This window comes from Diabrotica virgifera, chromosome 5 (assembly GCF_917563875.1).
Source record: "Diabrotica virgifera virgifera chromosome 5, PGI_DIABVI_V3a".
Lineage (NCBI taxonomy): Eukaryota > Metazoa > Arthropoda > Insecta > Coleoptera > Chrysomelidae > Diabrotica > Diabrotica virgifera.
The window spans coordinates 184,437,371-184,457,599 of NC_065447.1; the positions used below are offsets into that span (position 1 = coordinate 184,437,371).

The window sequence follows — 20,229 nt, forward strand, 5'->3', positions numbered from 1 at the left end:
TTTAGGATCAACAATAACAGAAGGAAATAAAAACAGTGATGAGGTAACAGTAAGAATTTCACTTGGGAACAAATAATGCTTCTACGGCCTACAAAGTATCATTAAGTCAAAATCAGTATCTATTAATTCAAAAGTAAAAATATACACAACAGTAATGAGACCTGTAGTAATGTATGCATCAGAAACATGGACCTTGACTAGAGAACAAGAGGAACAACTTCTTAGATTGGAAAGAAAAATCTTAAGGAAAATAGATGGACCTATACAGGAGAATGGAGAATGGCGTATAAGAATGAACCACGAAATAAATAGAATGTTTAACAGACCGACTATTATAAAAGAAATACGAAGTAAACGACTGAGTTGGTTAGGACACGTAGAAAGGATGGATGATAAGAGAAATACAAAAAAAGTACTTAGAAAAGAATTAAATGGGAAGAGACCGAGAGGTAGGCCTAGAAAGAGATGGATTGATGGTATTAATCAGGATTTGAAAGACCTAGGAATACGAGAATGGGAAAAACAAGCAAAGGAAAGAAAAACATGGGTAGCTATAGTCAAACAAGCAAAACACACATAACGCCGAAAAGACCTCCTCAAAAAAGAAACAAGAAAGTAATATTTTAGAGAAATATCGTTTAGAACTTTTGAGGAGTTATGCGTGTGGCTGGCCTCCACACCATGTAAAACTTTAGAGCCTAGAAACCCCAACGGGCGACCATGGCCCTCCATGGGCTGTCAGCGGTCACCGATGATGATGATATTGATGTGGTTCTGTTTCTGCAGGTATTTCATCCAGTCCCATGGATTTATCTATGCAGGGTAATTGCAGGTCCATTTCTTGCTCTTGATTTAATTTTTTTTATTTTTTCGTGTTCTTCAAGCAGGTGTTTTATATATTCTTCCCATCTATATATTTTTTTTTTCTACGCTTCCAATTATTATTTTTGTTCATTATTTTCCAGTACATATCTTTTTTTGCATATGCCAGTTGCTGCGCTAGTTTTCCTCATTGTCATGTTTTTCTAATCTTTCTATATCTGCGCACCTTTTTCTGATAGCCACAATCCCTTCGCACGACTAATAACAAATTTGTGTGTGAGCTACGAATAATAACAATTTTTTCCTATTCGCACGACTGGTTCACATTAAGTATAAAGTTTATTTTTCATTAAATTGATTAATAAAAATAAACTTTTATTTGTAATTGTTATCATATTATAACCATAATTATTTTTGTTATCAAAGTCCATTGATAACAGCAACGATGAACTAATATGTATCTTCATGGGGAAATTAAAATAAACAAATATATTAAAACTGATTCCCTTGTGCAAAATAGATTCGATATAAAGATAATCACACAATTACATATATATGCACTTTGTGTTATATATATTTATAGATATTATGAGTAAAAATGTGAACTGTAGTATAAGACGAAACAAAAAACCTAAAAGGAATTCACACATTACGCTTTGGTAAAATTTGTATTACTATTGGAATCTTGGTTTTGGAATTAGGAATCGAATACACCTTCTATAGACGATACAACATAAACAGTTTATTTTATTAATTTTTGCTAACAACGTTGCTTTGGATGCAGCTTTCTTCTTATAAAATTTAGACTCCCGAGTAACATGTTCAAAATATTCTCTTGTGCTTTCTTTGGTAGCTAAAATTTCATTTTTTTTATACATTCTAAGAAGTCACTCTCGTTTTGTACTTTGCACGCCTGATATTTTCCAAGAATCCCATGAGAGCACTACATTTCAAACGCCTTCAACTTCTTACACATAGAACCAGTCAGAGTCCATGTTTCAGTTTATTGTACTAAAGAAGGCTCTAGGTTGTTCGATCTCTGCGTTAACTCCAAACGCGCAGGTTCTATTAGCCTTCTTTTGTATGCAGAGTTCTACCGGAAGTGACTATCTATTTCCTAGCTACACGTAGGACAAGAATGGACAGGAAGAATCAAATACACAAGAGAAAGGAATAGCTCAGCTTCGGTTAAACTAAGGAGCTGGATACTCTAAGGGTCGGTTGTTCGAACGCTAATCAAGAAGTTAATTATAATCAATCAGTTTATTGTAATCAATTTTCTTGATGTGATTCAAATTGAGACATCAAAAATACATGTAAAACACTAATCATTCATTGATTGTAGTTAAAGCAGTAATTAAAATATAGCCGCAGCTGTTAAATTATTAAAAATTGCTTATTATTATTATTGATTTGTAAGTAAAAACAAGAAATTAACATCAGAAATACTTTAATTATGGTTTATTTTAGATTAAAGCCAAAATAATAAAATAGATCAGTCAACAATGTCAACATAACCTCAAAATGTGACATCTGTCAGAAGTACGCTTAATCAAATATAATTGTAATTCAATCAGCCGTGTGATGGACGACCGAAGTTATCGTTAACGTAAAGTTATCCTGTAGTTATGTTATAGACCTCGAATTGGTGTGATGTATCATACTTAACTTAACTACTTGCGTTATTTCTTGACAGTTCTTGAGTTATCTGGTATATCAACTGTCACTTTATAACGCGACGTTAAACGCGAAATCAAATGAATATTCAACGAAGAACGCTGCATCATGTTGTACTAGGATTTTGTGCGGCATGTTATTAATTTATTATCAAATATAAAGCAGTGCAAAATTAAAAATATCAAAAAAATAGTCTTCAAATAACAATTAAAAGCCCGTATGTAATAATACGATTAAAATAATAATTAACAATAAAAAGTAAAGCTAATAATTTAAGAATAGAAAGGTAATACAATTTTAAAAATCATACAAAAATCAACTCGAACTTGAGATATAATTGTTGAATATAAGTTGAAATTTATAAACATATGCAGTGTTGCCAGAGAAATTTTTGTAAATGCACTGGAATGACTGAAATAGTGACACAAAATGTACTAAACCAACACATTTTGTACAAAAACTTAAAAAAAACGTCGTTTAATGTTATTTGAAGCAAATTTCTTATATCACAAAATTGGAGGTTTTTACTGTAAGATACCTTAGTATCAAAAGTTTGGTTGTTAATTGTATCAAATTGGTACAATTGTACCAACTCTGACAACGCTGCTTTTATGGGTATCGTCCCATCCTGTCAAGCCTGGGGCATGTTCCGATCAATCTCTCGCGCTCACTCCAACTTGTACTATTTCTACATAAGGTTCTCTTTGTTACTTCACACTTTGTTAGTCAAATTTTATTTCTCTTTTTTAACGTTGAAGAAATAACTATCTCATAACGGCGACAGATACATCACACCGAATTTACGTAAATAGTTATGGGGCACGTTATCCCTGAAAGTTATCTTAACTTTAACTCAAACGTTAAAGATAACTTCGGTCATCCATCACACGGCTGAATATTTGATAATGATCAGTGGATTCCATTTTTGATTAGCGTTCGAACAACTGGCCCTTAGAGGTCAAGTTAACTCTATTCTCTGGAAATTAAAATCAGTGGTGTATTTTATCTTATATAAACATAAATTTTCATTAAGTAGCCAGCAATTTTTTAAACACACATTTATCTAACAATACCAATTTTCGTTTTCAATAGTTCCACAAAATTTATTACAAATTAATGTCACTATACAGCGGTTTTTAATGCGTCTACACTTTATAGTTTTTAACTGAATAATTTGAAGAGAGAAGAGCTGTTTGTCTCAAGTTGCTCATTCAGAATTATTATATCTGTATTTTTTTAATTTATTAATTTCTTTCTTTCCATTCTTATAAAGATAGCTTAAGACCTTTATTTTGTGTACGGAGAATTTGAAATTAGTCATTAAAACAATGATTATGATATATGAGGTGAATTAAGTACGTAAAATCTGCTTTTCTTTTATTGACAGCTCCTTTGTGTTTGTGTTCTGCTATACGTTTGTTAAAGACATTATGTACCAGTTTTACTGATGTAAGTTTTTGTGCAGTCATCACATATAATTTTGTACACACCACTATTAAGTGCTTTTTCTTTTGGCTCTTGTAGTTCTTAATTTATTTGCTTAAGTTGTTATTTGTTCTGAAAGCTGGTGTTATTCCTTTCTTGTTTATGTGTTTGGCTAGTTAATTAACATCTTTCCTGTATATGTAATTGAGCAGAAGGTACTGGGTTTTTTTCTCTGGTGGTGGAAATACTACTTTCAGGGCTTTGTTAAGCAGTTTTTGGTTTAAAATTTTGTTGTTTGTTCGCTACTCCAAGTATATTGTTTGCTGCTATTTTCTTAATGATATTCAATTCTATCTCTAAAGCGTGTGATACACACGCGAGTAAGTACGCGAACTTATGGCTCAACGACCTTTTTCGCGCGTGTATCACAGCAAGTACGCGTACTTTAAGTCCGCCGAGTAAGTACGCCGTCGATCCAACAAGTTTGAAATCTTACTCGTAACCCGTACGTGTATCACTGACACGAGCCGCGAGTCTCGAGCAATCATGTTATTGCGTTTAAAGTTACACTTATATTTTCACTAATTAAACAAATTGCCTAGAAATAATTCAATCGTTTATTGTTGAAAGGAGACAACTTACATTTTATAGTCCAGAAAGCCACTGCGCATCCGCTAGGAAAAATATTCCGGTTCGGATTTTTTGCACAATCTTACTCAAAAAGGACCCCTTTTAACAAATTTGCATGTTGCCAGGACCAAAAGTGGGTCAAACATTTTTTAAAAGTTTTTTTTGTTTTTTTTCTAAAATTATTTTTTTTGCATGGAACAAAGTTTTTTTAGGTTTTTTGGATCATTCCAAACAGAAAAGGTCTTTAGTGACTTTTCTCTCAAGTTGATAGTTTTTGACATACAAGCGATTAAAAATTGAAAAATTGCGAAATCGGCCATTTTTAACCTTCAAAAACTATGTGAAAAACTTAAAATTTGAATGTTGCCAAGGTAGGTAGATATTCTTTAAACATCGATTGACGAAATCCCGAAGAGTTTTTTGCAATACAGGAACTTTAAGGAAAAAACCCGGAACAGGTCGATTTTTATTTTTAGGTTATGATATTGTGGCATACATGGTACACTAGTGACGTCATCCGTCTGGGCGTGATGACGTAATCGATGATTTTTGTAAATGCGAATAGGGGTTGTGTGGTAGCTCATTGAAAGGTTCTTCAAATTCTCTATTCAGTAATGTAAACATTTACATAATTATTTATACAAGGTGTCCAAAAATTTTTTTATTAAATTAAATTATTTGACAAAAACAGAAGTAGAAGGACACCCTGTATAAATAATTATATAAATGTTTATATTACTGAATAGCGAATTTAAGAACCTTTCAAATGAGCTAACACACGACCCCTATTCTCATTTAAAAAAAATCATCGATTACGTCATCACGCCCAGATGATGACGTCACTAGTATACCATATATGCCACAATATCACAACTTAAAAATAAAAATCGACCTGTTTCGGGATTTTTCCTTAAAGTCGCCGGTTTACGAAATAACGAATTTATTCCTTTCATTTGCACCATACTGTCGGTGGAAAATAGTGTCGCGCACGCTTGATTAGCAATTAAAAAACAAAGAAGTTTTGAATATTGTATTGCAAAAAACTCTTCGGAATTTCATCAATCGATGTTTAAAAAATATCTACCTACCTTGGCAACATTCAAAATTTCAGTTTTTCACATAGTTTTTAAGGGTTAGAAATGGCAAATTTCGCAATTTTTCAATTTTTAATCGCTTATATGTACAACATTATCAACTTTAGAGAAAAGTCACTAAAGACCTTTTCTGTTTGGAATGATCCAAAAAACCTAAAAAAAACTTTGTTCCATGCAAAAAAAAATAATTTTAGGAAAAAAACAAAAAAAAACGTTTAAAGAATTTTTGACCCACTTTTGGTCCTGGCAACATGCAAATTTGTTAAAAGGGGTCCTTTTTGAGTAAGATTGTGCAAAAAATCCGAATCGGAATATTTTTCCTAGCGAATGCGCAGCGGCTTTCTGGACTATTATAAGTTTTGAGAAAACCGTAAAACACTATTTTAAGCTTTTTTGATTATTTGTTTTTGAGTAAACCTAATTATTTATAGGCTGTTTTATCCCCCTGATGAAAATATTACCCTCTTATCTGATATTTTGTTTGTTACCCACACTTTTCGATTTCGTCTTTTTTTATTAGTAATAAAAATATATAATACGATAGGATACGATACGAAGTATATAATACGATAAAATTCCTAAATAGCACAAAGCATCTTCTCTCGACGACATCGCAATGAGTTATGAGTAAGTCTGCCGTGTATCACCGACGGCGAGCCGAGTAAGTCCGCGATCTTTAAACCCGCGTACTTAAAGTTTGCGTGTGTATCATAGTCTTAAGTTATTTTTTGACATGGGAAATTCGGTTAATCTATGTAACATGCTACCCTAGCTTTTTATTTCATTACTATTTTAGGACTATGGCAGCATGTAATATAGACTAACAGAACTTCCTGAATAAGAAAGCCCTGAAATTAGTCTTTCCACCACCAGAGAAAAAACCCAGTACATACATTTAGTTCGAATACATTATCGACTAAAATAGCCAAACATATAAAAAAGGAAAAACACCAATTTTCAGAACGAACAACAATTTAAGCAAATATATTAAGAATAAAACGAGCCAAAAGAAAAAGAATGTGTGTGTACTTTGTACGCACGTAAGAAGTTATACTTCTATTATATGATTTAAACGAAATTAATATACTTTTTATTTATATTTTGTTTAAATATTAAACTAATTTATACTTACTACTTCTCAAACATTTTTATTAGAACAATGCCAAAAATTAAAATAATAAAAGAATAAAACACACACAAACACATTAAACAAGCCACAAATGATGTCTGAACATTAATTGTCGAAATTTTTTTTAACTAAATACGTATTTTCTGAAAATACAATTATATAATAAATATACTTACAATCATAAAATGTATTAAAAAAAAAAACAAAAAAGAAAGTTTCTATTGGAACTCGAACCAGCGCTGATAAGAGCGGTTGGTATTGGAATTCATTCGCCTTCTCCGCTTAGCCACGGACACTATGTATCATTATTTACGAAGATCGACTAACTAAACGGATTAAACTTGTGATATTTTGATATTTTGAAAATTGATCAATTATTTTAATTTTGAATTGAAATGATTTAGAATTGAAAAAATACAACAAAACATAGAGTAAAAAAACAATATATTAGGTGAATATTGATAGGAATTTTGATGGTAATCAAATTATATAAATAAAAGTATTACATACTATGTATTTTGGCAGATCAAATAGGTAGGTTTATACCCATGATACATTAACAATTATTACGTACCTGTTGCTTTTAAAAACTATTTAAAAGTCACTACAATATTATAAACTTTTTTGTTTCTGTCCTCACAACAATAAAACTAATATATTATACATTTGTTTACCTTTACCTTTACCTCCAAACCACAGCTGCCATATCGGATAATTTTTGACATGTCATTTGAACATCCAATTAGAACAAAGTTATAATGCGCATGCGCCGGGCTGATAGGTTTTAACATATAAAAAAATCACCCTCTATCGCCGGTAAAGAAGTATAACTTCAAAAACACTTAGAGGGGTATACACACAGAGGGGTATACAAACTTATATGTGGTGACTGCCCAAAAACTCACATCGGTCGAACTGGTAGGACCTTTAACAAACGCCTAGAAGAACACAAATGGCTTTGAATAATAGAAAAACAGATTCCACGTACGCACTTCACCATGTAGAATCTAGATCATAATCATTCTTGTAATGATCAATTTCAAATTCTCCATATTCAAAATAAATGTCTTAAGCTATCTTTATTAGAATCTATGGAACCTAATAAAGTAGAAAATACAGATATAATTCTGAATGACCAACTTGAGACAATCAGCTCTCTCCTCCTTAGCTTATTCGTTTAAAGAGTATAAAGTGTAGACGCATAGTAAAACTTCATCACTTGAGAAAGGCACTCTGCTCAAACAGCTGTAGTGACATTAATCTGTAATCTATTTTGTGAAAATATTGGAACCAAATGTTTTTTTATTGTTAAATAAAATGAACTACCATCAAGTAACGGTCGAATCTATCAGTTCCTCACAGATCTGCCTCAATAGACTTAAATTTAATTAACCCGGGAACAGTCGCGCCGTTAGAAAAAATCTAACATTTTATCCTTTTCCGTGATAACTTGATGAAAAATATTTTGCAACGTAACTTTCCACTCGTAAATGCCTCGAGGAAAATTGTAGTAATGCCTAGGTATTTTTTTTAATTTTTATTTTTTTTTGTGGAATTTAAGGCTTTGGTGAGAACCAATTAGCTTTAAAATTGTTAGAAATAGATATTTGTAACATAACAAGTAAATAAAAATATTACAAAATAGAAATTTGTTTTAAATTCATATTGTTAGATTTAATCTAATCGCGCGACTGCTTACGTGGCAGAAAAGAGCACGGCTGTTCCCGGGTTAATAGTCCAGGACTGAAAACAATACTAGATCTGTTAGTGTAAACATATTTTATGGAGCTCTTTACCCCTGCTTCCCCTTAAGGCACACGAAAGCCAACGAAAACACATGCCTACTTTAAATTAATTCAAAAGAACTAACGTCAAGATGAAAATGGCTATTGACATGGTCTTCAAAAATTTCAAATTTCACTTCGTCCTCAAACTGTTGCCTACAAACAGGGCAAATTTTCTCGATTTTATTTGGTTGCCTCGGTGGTGGTGAGCGTTCTTCTTTGACGGTTGTTTGAGTCTGAGTATCAACACTTAGTCTAGGGATGTCGTCAGTGGACGTTGCCTGTTCGACATTAGTGTTTTTTCTTTTATCACAGTTCTTGCAGGAAAACTTTTCTAAAAAAATATTAAAAAAAAAAACAAATTAGCTTGATGGGTATGCGCTTACAACGCAACGGTAGTATATGAGAGAGAGGTATCTAAAATAATAAAGCAGTGTTAGTAGGCGGGGCCACCAAACGAAGTCATTTAATAAATAAGTGGTTCTGTAAGAGCAACGTTGCCATTTCATCGAAGTCAGAAAATCCTATGCCGTTATTCAACTTATCGTGTTTTATAATATCAATAATTATCGTACTTACTTATATCATAGTGAGCAAGAAATTAAAATTTTTAAATATACAGGGCCACCCATATTCACAGGCTGGAATAAACTTGTTCTTACTGTGCCTATACGTTCTGGATGTTGTCAATCAGCATGACTATCCTAACTTCTTGCTGATGCTCGGAATAGTCCGGTTGTAGATGTATTAAACCACTTTCTCACGTTTGAAGCCAATATATTCCTCTTCTCCCTGGTCCCTCTTTCCAAATACCTACCTTGCCCTAAAGAATGATTTGCAAGAAATCATTCTGTTTATTCTTCATAACATGGTCAAGATATTCTAATTTGCGCTCTTCTTTTTTTAATATAACTATGTCCTGTTTCTTGTTACAGTCTCTGCTGTGACCCGGAGCTCCAGCTCTCGTACCATCGTTTTTGGGTCTTCTTATGGGTCGCTTGGTGTTGGGCTTCGGTGTCTTTGCCCATTTCGCCATAATTTCAGGGTCCATCCGATCTACATGGTCTTTCCACATGCGTCGTTGTGCTCTTCTCCATCTCACTACGTCTTGAACGCCTAGCTCTCTCAATGTGTCTTCGTTTCATATTCTATTTCTGAGTGTGATACCTCTTATTGTTCTTAGGGTTTTCATCTCTGTTGTTCTCATTATTTGTTTGGTTTTTATTGCCTCTGCCATTGTCTCAGCTGCGTATGTCAGTAAGGGTCTAACACATGTCTTATAAATGCGGACTTTGCCTTTGGTGCTCATATATTTATTACGCCAGATTATATCTCTCAGGAAACCAGACATTCTCGCTGCTTTCGTTGGCTGCTGTTTTGTTTCTTGCCACAGATGCCTGTCGCTAGATATTTCCACACCCAAATATCTACAATCCATTACTTGTTCGATTATATGGTCGTCCACTACTAATTTACATCTAATTAGGTTCTTGGATATTACCATTAATTAGGTTTTATCTGTTGATAGCGTCAGGTTATACTTTTCAGCGGTTATTTTAAATTTGCGCTCTTCGATTGTTTTAATAATCAGCCATTCCTTGCCCGTTCCACGTAGGACCTCAACATTAGTCATATGATCTATCCATGAAATTCTTAAAATGCATCTCGAAGGCCTCAAGTAATTATTTTTTAAACTACCTCGTGTAACATTACAAAACATTTTGTAAAAAAAAACGAGAACATCAGGGAGAGTTCAAAAATGTAAAATTTATACAGTAAAACATATTAGATTCCATTAAAAAACATATCAGCATATTCCAACCTGTCAATATGGGTAGTCCTGTATATTTGAAAATATTTTTTAAGTACGGCCCTTTCTATACCCTAACTTTTACTTCAATATAATATGTACATATATAATATAATATGTAAATAAATGATTAAACAGAAGTTTTCAAAAATAAAATGATTCATAAACTACACAATAGATATTCTAATGAGGATTATAATTTATTTTAGATTAGAATTTCGTATCTAAAGATGCAATCTTGTCCAATATCTCAAAAGTTAAACAAACAGCAAGTAACCTTTAAATATTTATATTACTTTAAATACTTATAATACTTTATTATTAATACATGTACTTTAGATAAATGAATAATAACTTACGTTTCCTTAACATTTCCATTTGTTTGACACTTTTCAGTAAAGCATCTTTCTGCATTAAAACTTCTTCTTTTAGCTGTTTTAACGAATCTAATACTAAGTTCATTTCATCACATATACCCTCATCCATATTTTCTTCAAAATTAAAACCAAACTCATCTGTAATAATCTCATTTTCTGTGCATTGCATATCATTGATGTCTATACACATTTTTTCAAGTTCCATTTTTTGTTTGGAAAAGCTGTCTGTTAGTTTTAAAGATATGTTTTCTAGTTCCATACTAATATTATCGTCGATTTCCAATGTTTTGTGTGGAGAGTGCTTTACTAATGGTGTACTTTGTGTGAAGGTTTTGGATCTAAACATTCAGATAAATAAACATATTTAATAATAGCTAAAAATGTAATTAAATTACAATAGTAAAATACAAGATTATAAAAAATTTAAAAAGACGTCAAAACTTCATTCATCAGACAAGTAACCGTCCAGAAGCATCGGTATGACGTTTATTCTTACAATGATGGCTTTTAGTTTCATCCCTATTGGTTCGAATTTCATTATCTTAATTTAATCGCCCCATTTTCAACCCTATCTACAGTTGCCTCATTATTCATCTAAATTTTTTTTAAATATTTAAATAGTGATTAAATAAAGAGTAACCGTCCAGAAGCATCGGTATGGCGTTTATTCTTACAATTATTGTTATAGTCCTTTGAAGTTACAAAATAAAAATCAATTTTTTCCAATATATCAACTATTACAGATTTTTTGTTGAAAATGGATATCGTCGGTGATGTGACAATATCTCCTATCTGCTTTTTCATGAGTTTTGTAAGAGAGGCTTAAAACTTTTTTTAGGATCACCTCCTGTTTTCATATGATATTTTTTTACTTGTTTTGTAGTAAATTCAACTATTTATTTACTACAAAACAAGTCAAAACTTACACATGAAAACAGGAGGTGACAAAAAAAAGGTTTTTCGTCTCTCCTACAAAACTCAAAAGCAGATAGGAGGTATTGTCACATCACTGATGATATGTGGCATTTTTATGACAGGAACATAAAAAAAATAAATAAAAGTGAAATTTGTGCACCCCATAAAAATTGTTCCCTTAAAACCTAAAAAACTGTTCAGTATCTGTTATTTGAGATAAAAGCAAATATTTTGGTTTTCTCCAGTGGCATTGCATGCTAACTTTCTTTCGCTTTATCTCTGATACCTAGCATTTTTGAGCTGGCAACCCTAATTTGTTGCCATTTTCTCATAGCCAACCTTATATCATCATATTAGAAGAAAAAATAGGTTTACTTTGATATAAAAAAACATGCACCTAGGCCATGAACAAAATTTTATTTGAAAAATGAATTACTATTAATTTAAGTAATTAAAATTATTTGCCCTACATTTTGACTGGCAACCTGTGATCAATGTATTCTACTATTCTTAATTTATATAAAAATCTGATTTGAATTAACTAACTTAGAAATGTATAATTCTACAGTGGGATCTTATACTATGAGCTTGTTCAATTGAAACTTATTAGTTATGTAGTATAAAGTAATTACGTAATTAGTTATATTTGTAAACATCACACTGATCAGTTCATATCAATAATTGTATTAAACTGTGATTTAAGTATTGTGATTAAACAATGGCGTTTGTTGTTAACAATTTATCCAAACATAATCAGCGTGAGGTCATATACAGCATGTCTACTTGAGTTGGAAACATATGGGAAACTTTTTTATTACTAATTTTACGAAAAAAAGTTATTCTTTATAAAAAGTTCTGCATGCCCCAAAACCTAAGATTCAATTATCAGATATCAAATTTTCTCAATATTATACGAGGTATGTCAAAAAATATGAATTTCGGCTAAGGGTAAAGTACCTTTATTTCTCTCAATATCGAAAATTCTTATTATGAAAAGTTGTTTGGAAATAAAAACCAAGCTCAAATATGTAATTACATGCTTCTAATTGGAAAAAAATATTTTCCAAATTTTTCTCAAATTTATTGATACTAACTTCGTTTTTATTCATTACACATACAATAACTCTTTTATTATTACTTTTACGAAAAAAAGGTATTCTTTATAAAAATCTCTGTATGTCCTAAGACCGAAGATTCAACCAACAGATATGGCATTTTATTAATTTTATACGAGTTATGTCAAAAAATATGAATTTCACTCAAGAGTAAAGTACCTTTATTTTTCACAATATTGAAAACGGCTATTAAAAAAGTTGTTTAGAATTAAAAACTATGTGTCAATATGCAATTACATCCTTCTAATTGAAATACTGTGAAATATAAAGGTGCTATAATATTGAGCGAATTTCATATTTTTTGACACACCTCGTATAAAATTAATAAAAGTTGATATATCATGGTTGTGTCTTAGATTTTAGACCATGCAAAGTTTTTTATGAAGAATAACTTTTTTTCGTAAAATGAATAATAAACGAGTTATGATATTTGTAATAATTAAAAACGATGTTGGGTATCCATAAATTTGAGAAAAATATTTTTTTTTCAATAAGAAGCATGTAATTGCATATTTCATCTTAGTTTTTAATTCCAAACAACTTTTTATCATAAAAATTTTTGATATTGAGAGAAATAAAGGTAGGTACTTTACCCTTAGCCGAAATTCATATTTTTTTACATACCTCGTATAATATTGAGAAAATTTGATATCTGATAATTGTATCTTAGGTTTTGGGGCATGCAGAACTTTTTATAAAGAATAACTTTTTTTCGTAAAATTAATAATAAAAAAGTTTCCCATATGTTTCCAACTCAAGTAGACACGCTGTATAAAATTCAACCTTCTGCAGGCAAAGTTATGTTAATATTTTTTTAAACCTGACAGATACTTGCTAGTCGAGTTTACAAACCCTAGAGAGTGCATATCAACTAAAACCTGTGTAATGAAACTTTGAACAAGCTTCATAAAACAATATGACGAAAACGTCCAGAGAAGCTCTTACGAGATGTCTTTATTTTGCACAACAATGCTCTGCTTTAAAGTAGTGAAAGAAAATCTACAATGCATGAAATGGAAGATATTAGAGCATCCATCTTACAGTTCCGCTGTATAACTCTGCAATTTTCCCATCTTTGGGCCAATAAAAATGGCTTTAAAAGTGGATCGTTTTCAGTTGGACAAACAAATACAAAATGTCATAAAAGGATTCTTTGAGCTACAGCCACAAGAATTATTTTAAGAGGGTATGCATCAGTTGGTTAAACAATGGAACATATGCCTCAAATATAGTGGTAATTATTTGTAGTGATTTACTATTTTATTGGGAAATAAGCCACAATTTAAGTTAAAGATGAAATTGATTGACGTTTTGACTTCCACTTCGGAAACTGTTATCGAAATACAAAATATTAATACAGTGGAATCTCGATAACTCGGATTAATCGGGACCGCGGCCGATCCGGGTTATCGAAAATCCGAGATAGCCGGAGAATATGGTAAAAATTAATAAAATATGGTATACTTACAGATAAACTCCGTTAGAATTGAAATAACATGAAATATATTTATAAATATGCACAATACCTACTCATTAAAATTACTAAAAAAAACACCAAACACAAACGTAAGCAAACGGAAGCGAACAATACAAGACACACAATACAGTCACAACGATGTAATGTTATTTAAGAACAGTGAAAACTAAAGACCATTGTTTATAAAAGAATTTTTTAAATAGTCTTTCTTAAACAATGCTAAGACAGTTTGAAATAAAAAGGAATAGGTAATACTAGACAGGTGGCTGTTGTTTCTGCGGCGTGTGCTATGAGTCATTTTTAATATCGTATAGTTCAAATTACACACATACACATTATCTCTCAAATATTATATTACATACATTTTTATTGTTGAAAGGTTTGTCTGATAATTAACTATTTTGATGGGAAATAAGCCACAATTAAATTGAAAAATACAAAATATTGAAAATCAAAATGTTTATCTGATGAAAATCGGTCCGGGTTAGCCAGACTTCCGGGTTATCGGGGGCCGACTTATCGGGGTTCCACTGTACTTTAGTGATGTTTGCCAATCAATTTTTTCTGGATCATAGATGTGTTTCAATTCAGCAAGCCTCGTATTATGAATAACTGTGATTGAATGGATGAAAGCAGGTTGTATTAAGGCAAATTAAGTGGTATTTGGACAACAGAAAAAACAGTTGTCACTTATTAAAAAATATTAAAACACCTCAAGTATCAAAAATTATAATGACAACAGCTGTTCATAGTGAAGTGAAACAATATTCATAATCGTTAAAAGCATGCCAATTGTAATATTTTAACTATTATTGAAGAAATTTATGTATTGTATAAAAGAAAGTGTTTGGTTATTCATTTCTTGGTGTTTAGATGTATGTTGTTTACATATCTACTGAGTGATAAGATAATCTATATAAAAATATATAATAGGGGAATCCCATAAATATACTCTATAAAATGGTCTTACCTTAATAATGTTGGAGGACTGGTATGTTGGTTAAGAGTTTCATTTATTTTGTTAAATTGTTCGTTTAAATTTTTATTTACTTTTATTAACTTTCCTAGTTTATTCCACAGCTCTTGATTCTCGGTTGTCACCATTTTTACACGTTCATTTAATTGGTCCTTTTGTTCTGTTACTTCAGTTAACTGCACTCTAACTTTATCTAATTCTGATATTGAGATTTCGGTGTCCTCTTTTCGGAGAGATCTGGTTCGAAGTATTACATTTTCTTCCTCTAGATGTTGCAGTCTTTGTTGCAAGCTTTTGCATCTGTCCCTTAGTGTATGAACTGCTATTTGAATCGCATATTGAGCACCAACTGATTCGTCCATTACTTCTTATAGGCGTTATCGAGACACAAATATTGTTATGTCCATAAAACTGTATACAAATTAGAACTCTTTCTCTTTATTATTTATTTTGTTGATGTCATTACTTTTATTTTGGTTTCACATGATAACAAATGTCAAAGTCAATCTGTCAGCCTCTCATATGATTAGCTGTCAGTACGTATGTGTTTGTTGTTTCAATTCTCGTTTTGAACAGAGCAGTATTTGGGGGTATTCATTTGAATTTTGTTTTGTTTTGTTTTTGAGGGTGGTTTTATATTATTATGTATTTTACAATAACAAACTATGTTGCTATTAATATGTTAATATTGTTCTGAAGCTATTTTTATTGCAACTTAATGCAATTTACTTTTCTGGTGGGAATAAGCCACAATTTTAAATGGAGAACAAGCCTACGTTCTTTCCGATGAGGCTCCAATAAGAGCCGAAAATCGCTATTCAAGGGACTAGGCTGCGCTCCGTATTCTAATTGAAAAGTAAGATTGTTTTGCCTTGGCATTGCAACTGAATTAAAAATAAAATTTTTATTTTATTTCCACAATTTTATTTTGAAATGTAGATGCATTAAGTTTTCTTAATTGAGGCGTTCTTTGCAAAAACCCCATATGTCACTTTTTACAACATCGGAGATATTTAAAAAAAAGTTATTTAATTGAACCCTATTAAGTTTACGGAAATTCTCAAATTAGTGATTTATTATTTTGATGATTACACACAGTTTACAATATAAATAACATTATTTTTCCTTTTGTTTATTTATGAAGGACATTTATTCATTTGACATATGGGGTTTTTGCAGGAATTTTTCATTTATTTATAGGAAAAACGATATTTATAGTAATAAACCAAAATAAAAAATGAACGAAAAATGGTGTTTACTTATAAAATCACACAACACAACTATTCGAAGGAACTTTAACCTATAAAAACCTACTGACAGCCAAGCGATAAAGTTTCCCGCAAAAACACCAATAGTCATTAACAAAGGGAATTGCGTTTGACATATGGGGTTTATGCGGAATCGCCTATAATTTTGTCGCTTATATTTTGGACTACTGTAACTTTAATGGAAGTTTCTTACGCAAGGAACGTAGGTAATTAGTCCTTCAATCCATAGATGGCATAAGTCCATTTTCGGAAAAAAAGGACTACTGGGGTTTTTGCAAAGAACGCCTCAATTGTCCTAACTAGCAGGCTTATTGGGTTTTATTTGTATGTTGTTTAAATATCGTCATCAGCTAATACATGGACTTTGGATCCTGGACCTTGTTGGGGGGAGGGGGTGTGAATTTCCCCTGTTTCCCCCCCGTAGATTCGCCACTGTTTTCTAATGTTCCTCAATCTCTCACATTAGCAACCCTTAAATTCATTCACCTCTCTTTCTGTCTCTACTTTGTAATATCTGTATTTTTTATTCGTCTTCTTGTGATGCCACTACTATCAAAGATTGGATATCTTCAAGGCTTCTTTAACTTTAACACTCAAATGCTCATACAGTATTAATTGATCTTGAGAAAGCATATGATATAATAAAGCTACAGTAGTAAAAAACTTCTGATGTAAAATGGTATATCTTAAAAAGCGTTATAAACAAAAATTACAATTTCATCAGAACGTCTTCGGTTTTATTAGACCATCATCAGCGAAACATAGTTAGCAATAGATACAAGTCATTCAAAATGGGGTAATAACCTTTGTAATTCAAAGGTTATTGGAAAACGTTCTGATGGAATTGTAATTCGATTGTAAAATTTTGTTTTTAATAAATAATTTAAATATATTTATGTCATTTTACACCAGAAGTTTTCTACTTCACTGTAAATTTATTCAAGCTGTGGTATTGTGCAAGTACTTGGAAAGGGAAACGAGAAACGACCGTGCGCGAGTCGCGGAGAAATATTGCAACTATCTTAAATAATTCATATTGTCAATTGAAATTGTCAAACTGACGTATATTTCATACCTTCTGTCATTGACGCAGAAAAATTATATATTGCTCCACAATATTGATATGATATGCAATTATTATATAAAGGTAAATTTAATTAATTGTATTTTGCTTGCAGTACTGCATTTTAATAACTGATTTTATTTACTACATACAATTGTTTACGTTTGCTAAACATAACCTGCATCTTATCCAGCATATCTTATCCTTGACAATTATCCAGCAACCAGGACTAATATAATTGGCCAATATAATTAAAAGTGCGAATAAAAGTACAGAGCGTAGAAATAGAGGTCGCTTTGCCGAACTTGCACGGTCGCAACCATGCAATGGGATCTTCCCATTAATATTTTCATATTATGATAGAATTCCTCGATAGATTCTGTGGTAATTGCTCAATACGAAAGGTGTACCTACCTGGTAAATGTGTGAAGATTGTAAGAGGCATGTATAAGGAAGTCATAACTAGTGTTAGGACAGGTTTGGAAGATATTGACAAATTTCAGTATTAATTAATTCCACCAGGGCTCAGCGCCTGTTAATAATGTTGGATCAGATAAGAGCAAAAATACAGTGTATAATTTCATGGTGCTTAATGTATGCTGATGACTATGATGATTTAGTAGGAAATAATAAAAGAGATTAGGAACAAAACTGGAACAGTGGATACAAGCTGTTGAGGACATGGGTATAAACTTAGTAGGGCAAAAACATAGTATTTGAAATATTCATTAAGAAGAGCTTTTATTGAAAATCTTCGAAGACGTTTTTTTAGCTTTCAGTTTTTATTATAATGTATAGGCAAGGCATTATCTTGTGTAGTATTTTAAAAAATTTTTGATCTGGTTTCTGATTCTATAATTCTGATTCTATAATTTTTGATCTGGTTTTTGATTCTATAATTCTGATTCTGATTGGTTTCCTATATTTTTATTTGTAAGTATTTACCTCATTCTAGGACAGACGTTTTCTGAAACCTGAGCTAGTGTAAGAGGTGAAATCACGTGGATTATAATGCATTTTATGTATTTTGTGCTGTGACATATAAATTAAAACCAAACCATTTCTGTTAAAAACCAAAAAAATGAAGATGGCAGGTGACGAAACATCTTCTTATTCCGCCGTCTTCTTTCTTAGGTTAGCAATCCATATGGCAATTGTAGCATTAAAAACTGCTGCATAAAAGATTTCTCATGCCTTTTAGGCACGAGTCCTGACGTCTTCCTACTGATCTTCTGCCCTGTACCTTACCTTCCAATATGATTTGGAATAATTCATATTTTTTACCTCTCAACAAATGACCGAAGTATTATATTTTTCTCTCTTTGATTTATTCTTAGTACTTCTTTTATTTACTCCTGCGCTGAAGAACCTCATGGTTGGTAGCTTTTTGTACCCATAAAATTTTCAGAATCCTGTATAAATACATCTCAAAAGGATCTATTCTTTTTTCTGTTTAAGAGAGTATTGTCCAACTTTCACAGCCATACAGCAAGACAGAAAAAACGTTACATCTGATCATTCGGATTTTGAGCTCAAGACTAAGGTCTGATTTTGTAAACCATGCATGCTGTCATGTTCATTACCGTTTTTATCGCTAGTTCGATTCTTGATAGTGTGTATTTCTTTTTTGGGTTACACTGGCTGTTGATGTTTGTTCCCAAAAATATTTTATGGAAGGTACCTTCTTCTTCTTAACGTGCCCTATCAAGTCCCCTTGACGTTGGCGATTAACATGGCGAAACTGTCTCTGTCTCGAGCTATTCTAAATAGTTGTTCTGCTTTCTTTATTCCTGTCCACTTCCGGATATTCTTCAACCAAGATGCCTGCTTTCTACCAATTCCTCTGCGTCCTTCGAATTTACCCATCATAATAAGTTGAAGAATATTATACTGGTCTCCCCTTACTACGTGTCCAAAATAGGCCATCTTTCTATATTTGATATTATCAAGCAGCTCGCGGGTAGCATTTGCTCTCTTAAGGATTGCCACATTTGTCAGCATAGCCGTCCATGGTATTTTCAGTATACGTCTGTGCAGCCACATTTCAAAGGCCTCCAAACGGTTAATGGTGGATATTTTTAATGTCCATGCTTCGACACCATACAAGAGGACTGACCAAATGTAGCATTTAATAATGCGCTTTCGAAGTTGAAGTTGCAAGGTATCATTATAGAAGAATGACCTCATTTTTAAAAATGTCGTGCGGGCTATCTCGATTCTACATTTTATCTCTTTATTTGGATCTAGTTGTTCAGTAATATGGCAACCAAGATATTTAAAACTGGGTACTCTTTGAATTATATGACCATCAACATATAACCGTGAATCTTGATGGGCCAAACGGCTAAATACCATGTATTTTGTTTTTGAACAGTTTATATTTAGGCGAAACTCTCTTCCCACTGTGTCAATGGCATTTAAAAGGTGTTGTAATCCATTTATATCATCACTTAAAATAACTGTGTCGTCTGTATATCTGATTGTATTTATCAGAATTCCATTAACTTTCACACCCCATTCCAAATTATGCAGCGCTTCCTTAAATATTCTATCTGAATATAAATTGAATAAAAGTGGGGACAGTATACAACCCTGTCTGACACCTCTTTGTATTTTGCATATTTCTGTTGATTTTCCATTTATGCAAGCTGTCGCTGTTTGACGCCA

The 20,229-nt window shown here is 31.9% G+C and overlaps 1 protein-coding gene across 2 annotated transcripts in view; it reads right to left on the minus strand.

Moving 5' to 3' along the window:
• Nucleotides 1-15,731, minus strand: part of LOC114327853 (protein spindle-F) — a 42,701-nt gene extending 26,970 nt beyond the window's left edge. For both annotated transcript variants that reach the window (XM_028276565.2, XM_028276566.2), the window contains exons 1-3: nt 15,226-15,731; nt 10,731-11,086; nt 8,648-8,895 (exon numbers count right to left, since the gene is read on the minus strand). In XM_028276565.2, the coding sequence (XP_028132366.1) occupies nt 8,648-8,895; nt 10,731-11,086; nt 15,226-15,593 (972 nt within the window). In that variant the 5' untranslated portion in view covers nt 15,594-15,731. The remainder of the gene's footprint in view (nt 1-8,647; nt 8,896-10,730; nt 11,087-15,225) is intronic.
• Between the last annotated feature and the right edge of the window lie 4,498 nt (nt 15,732-20,229).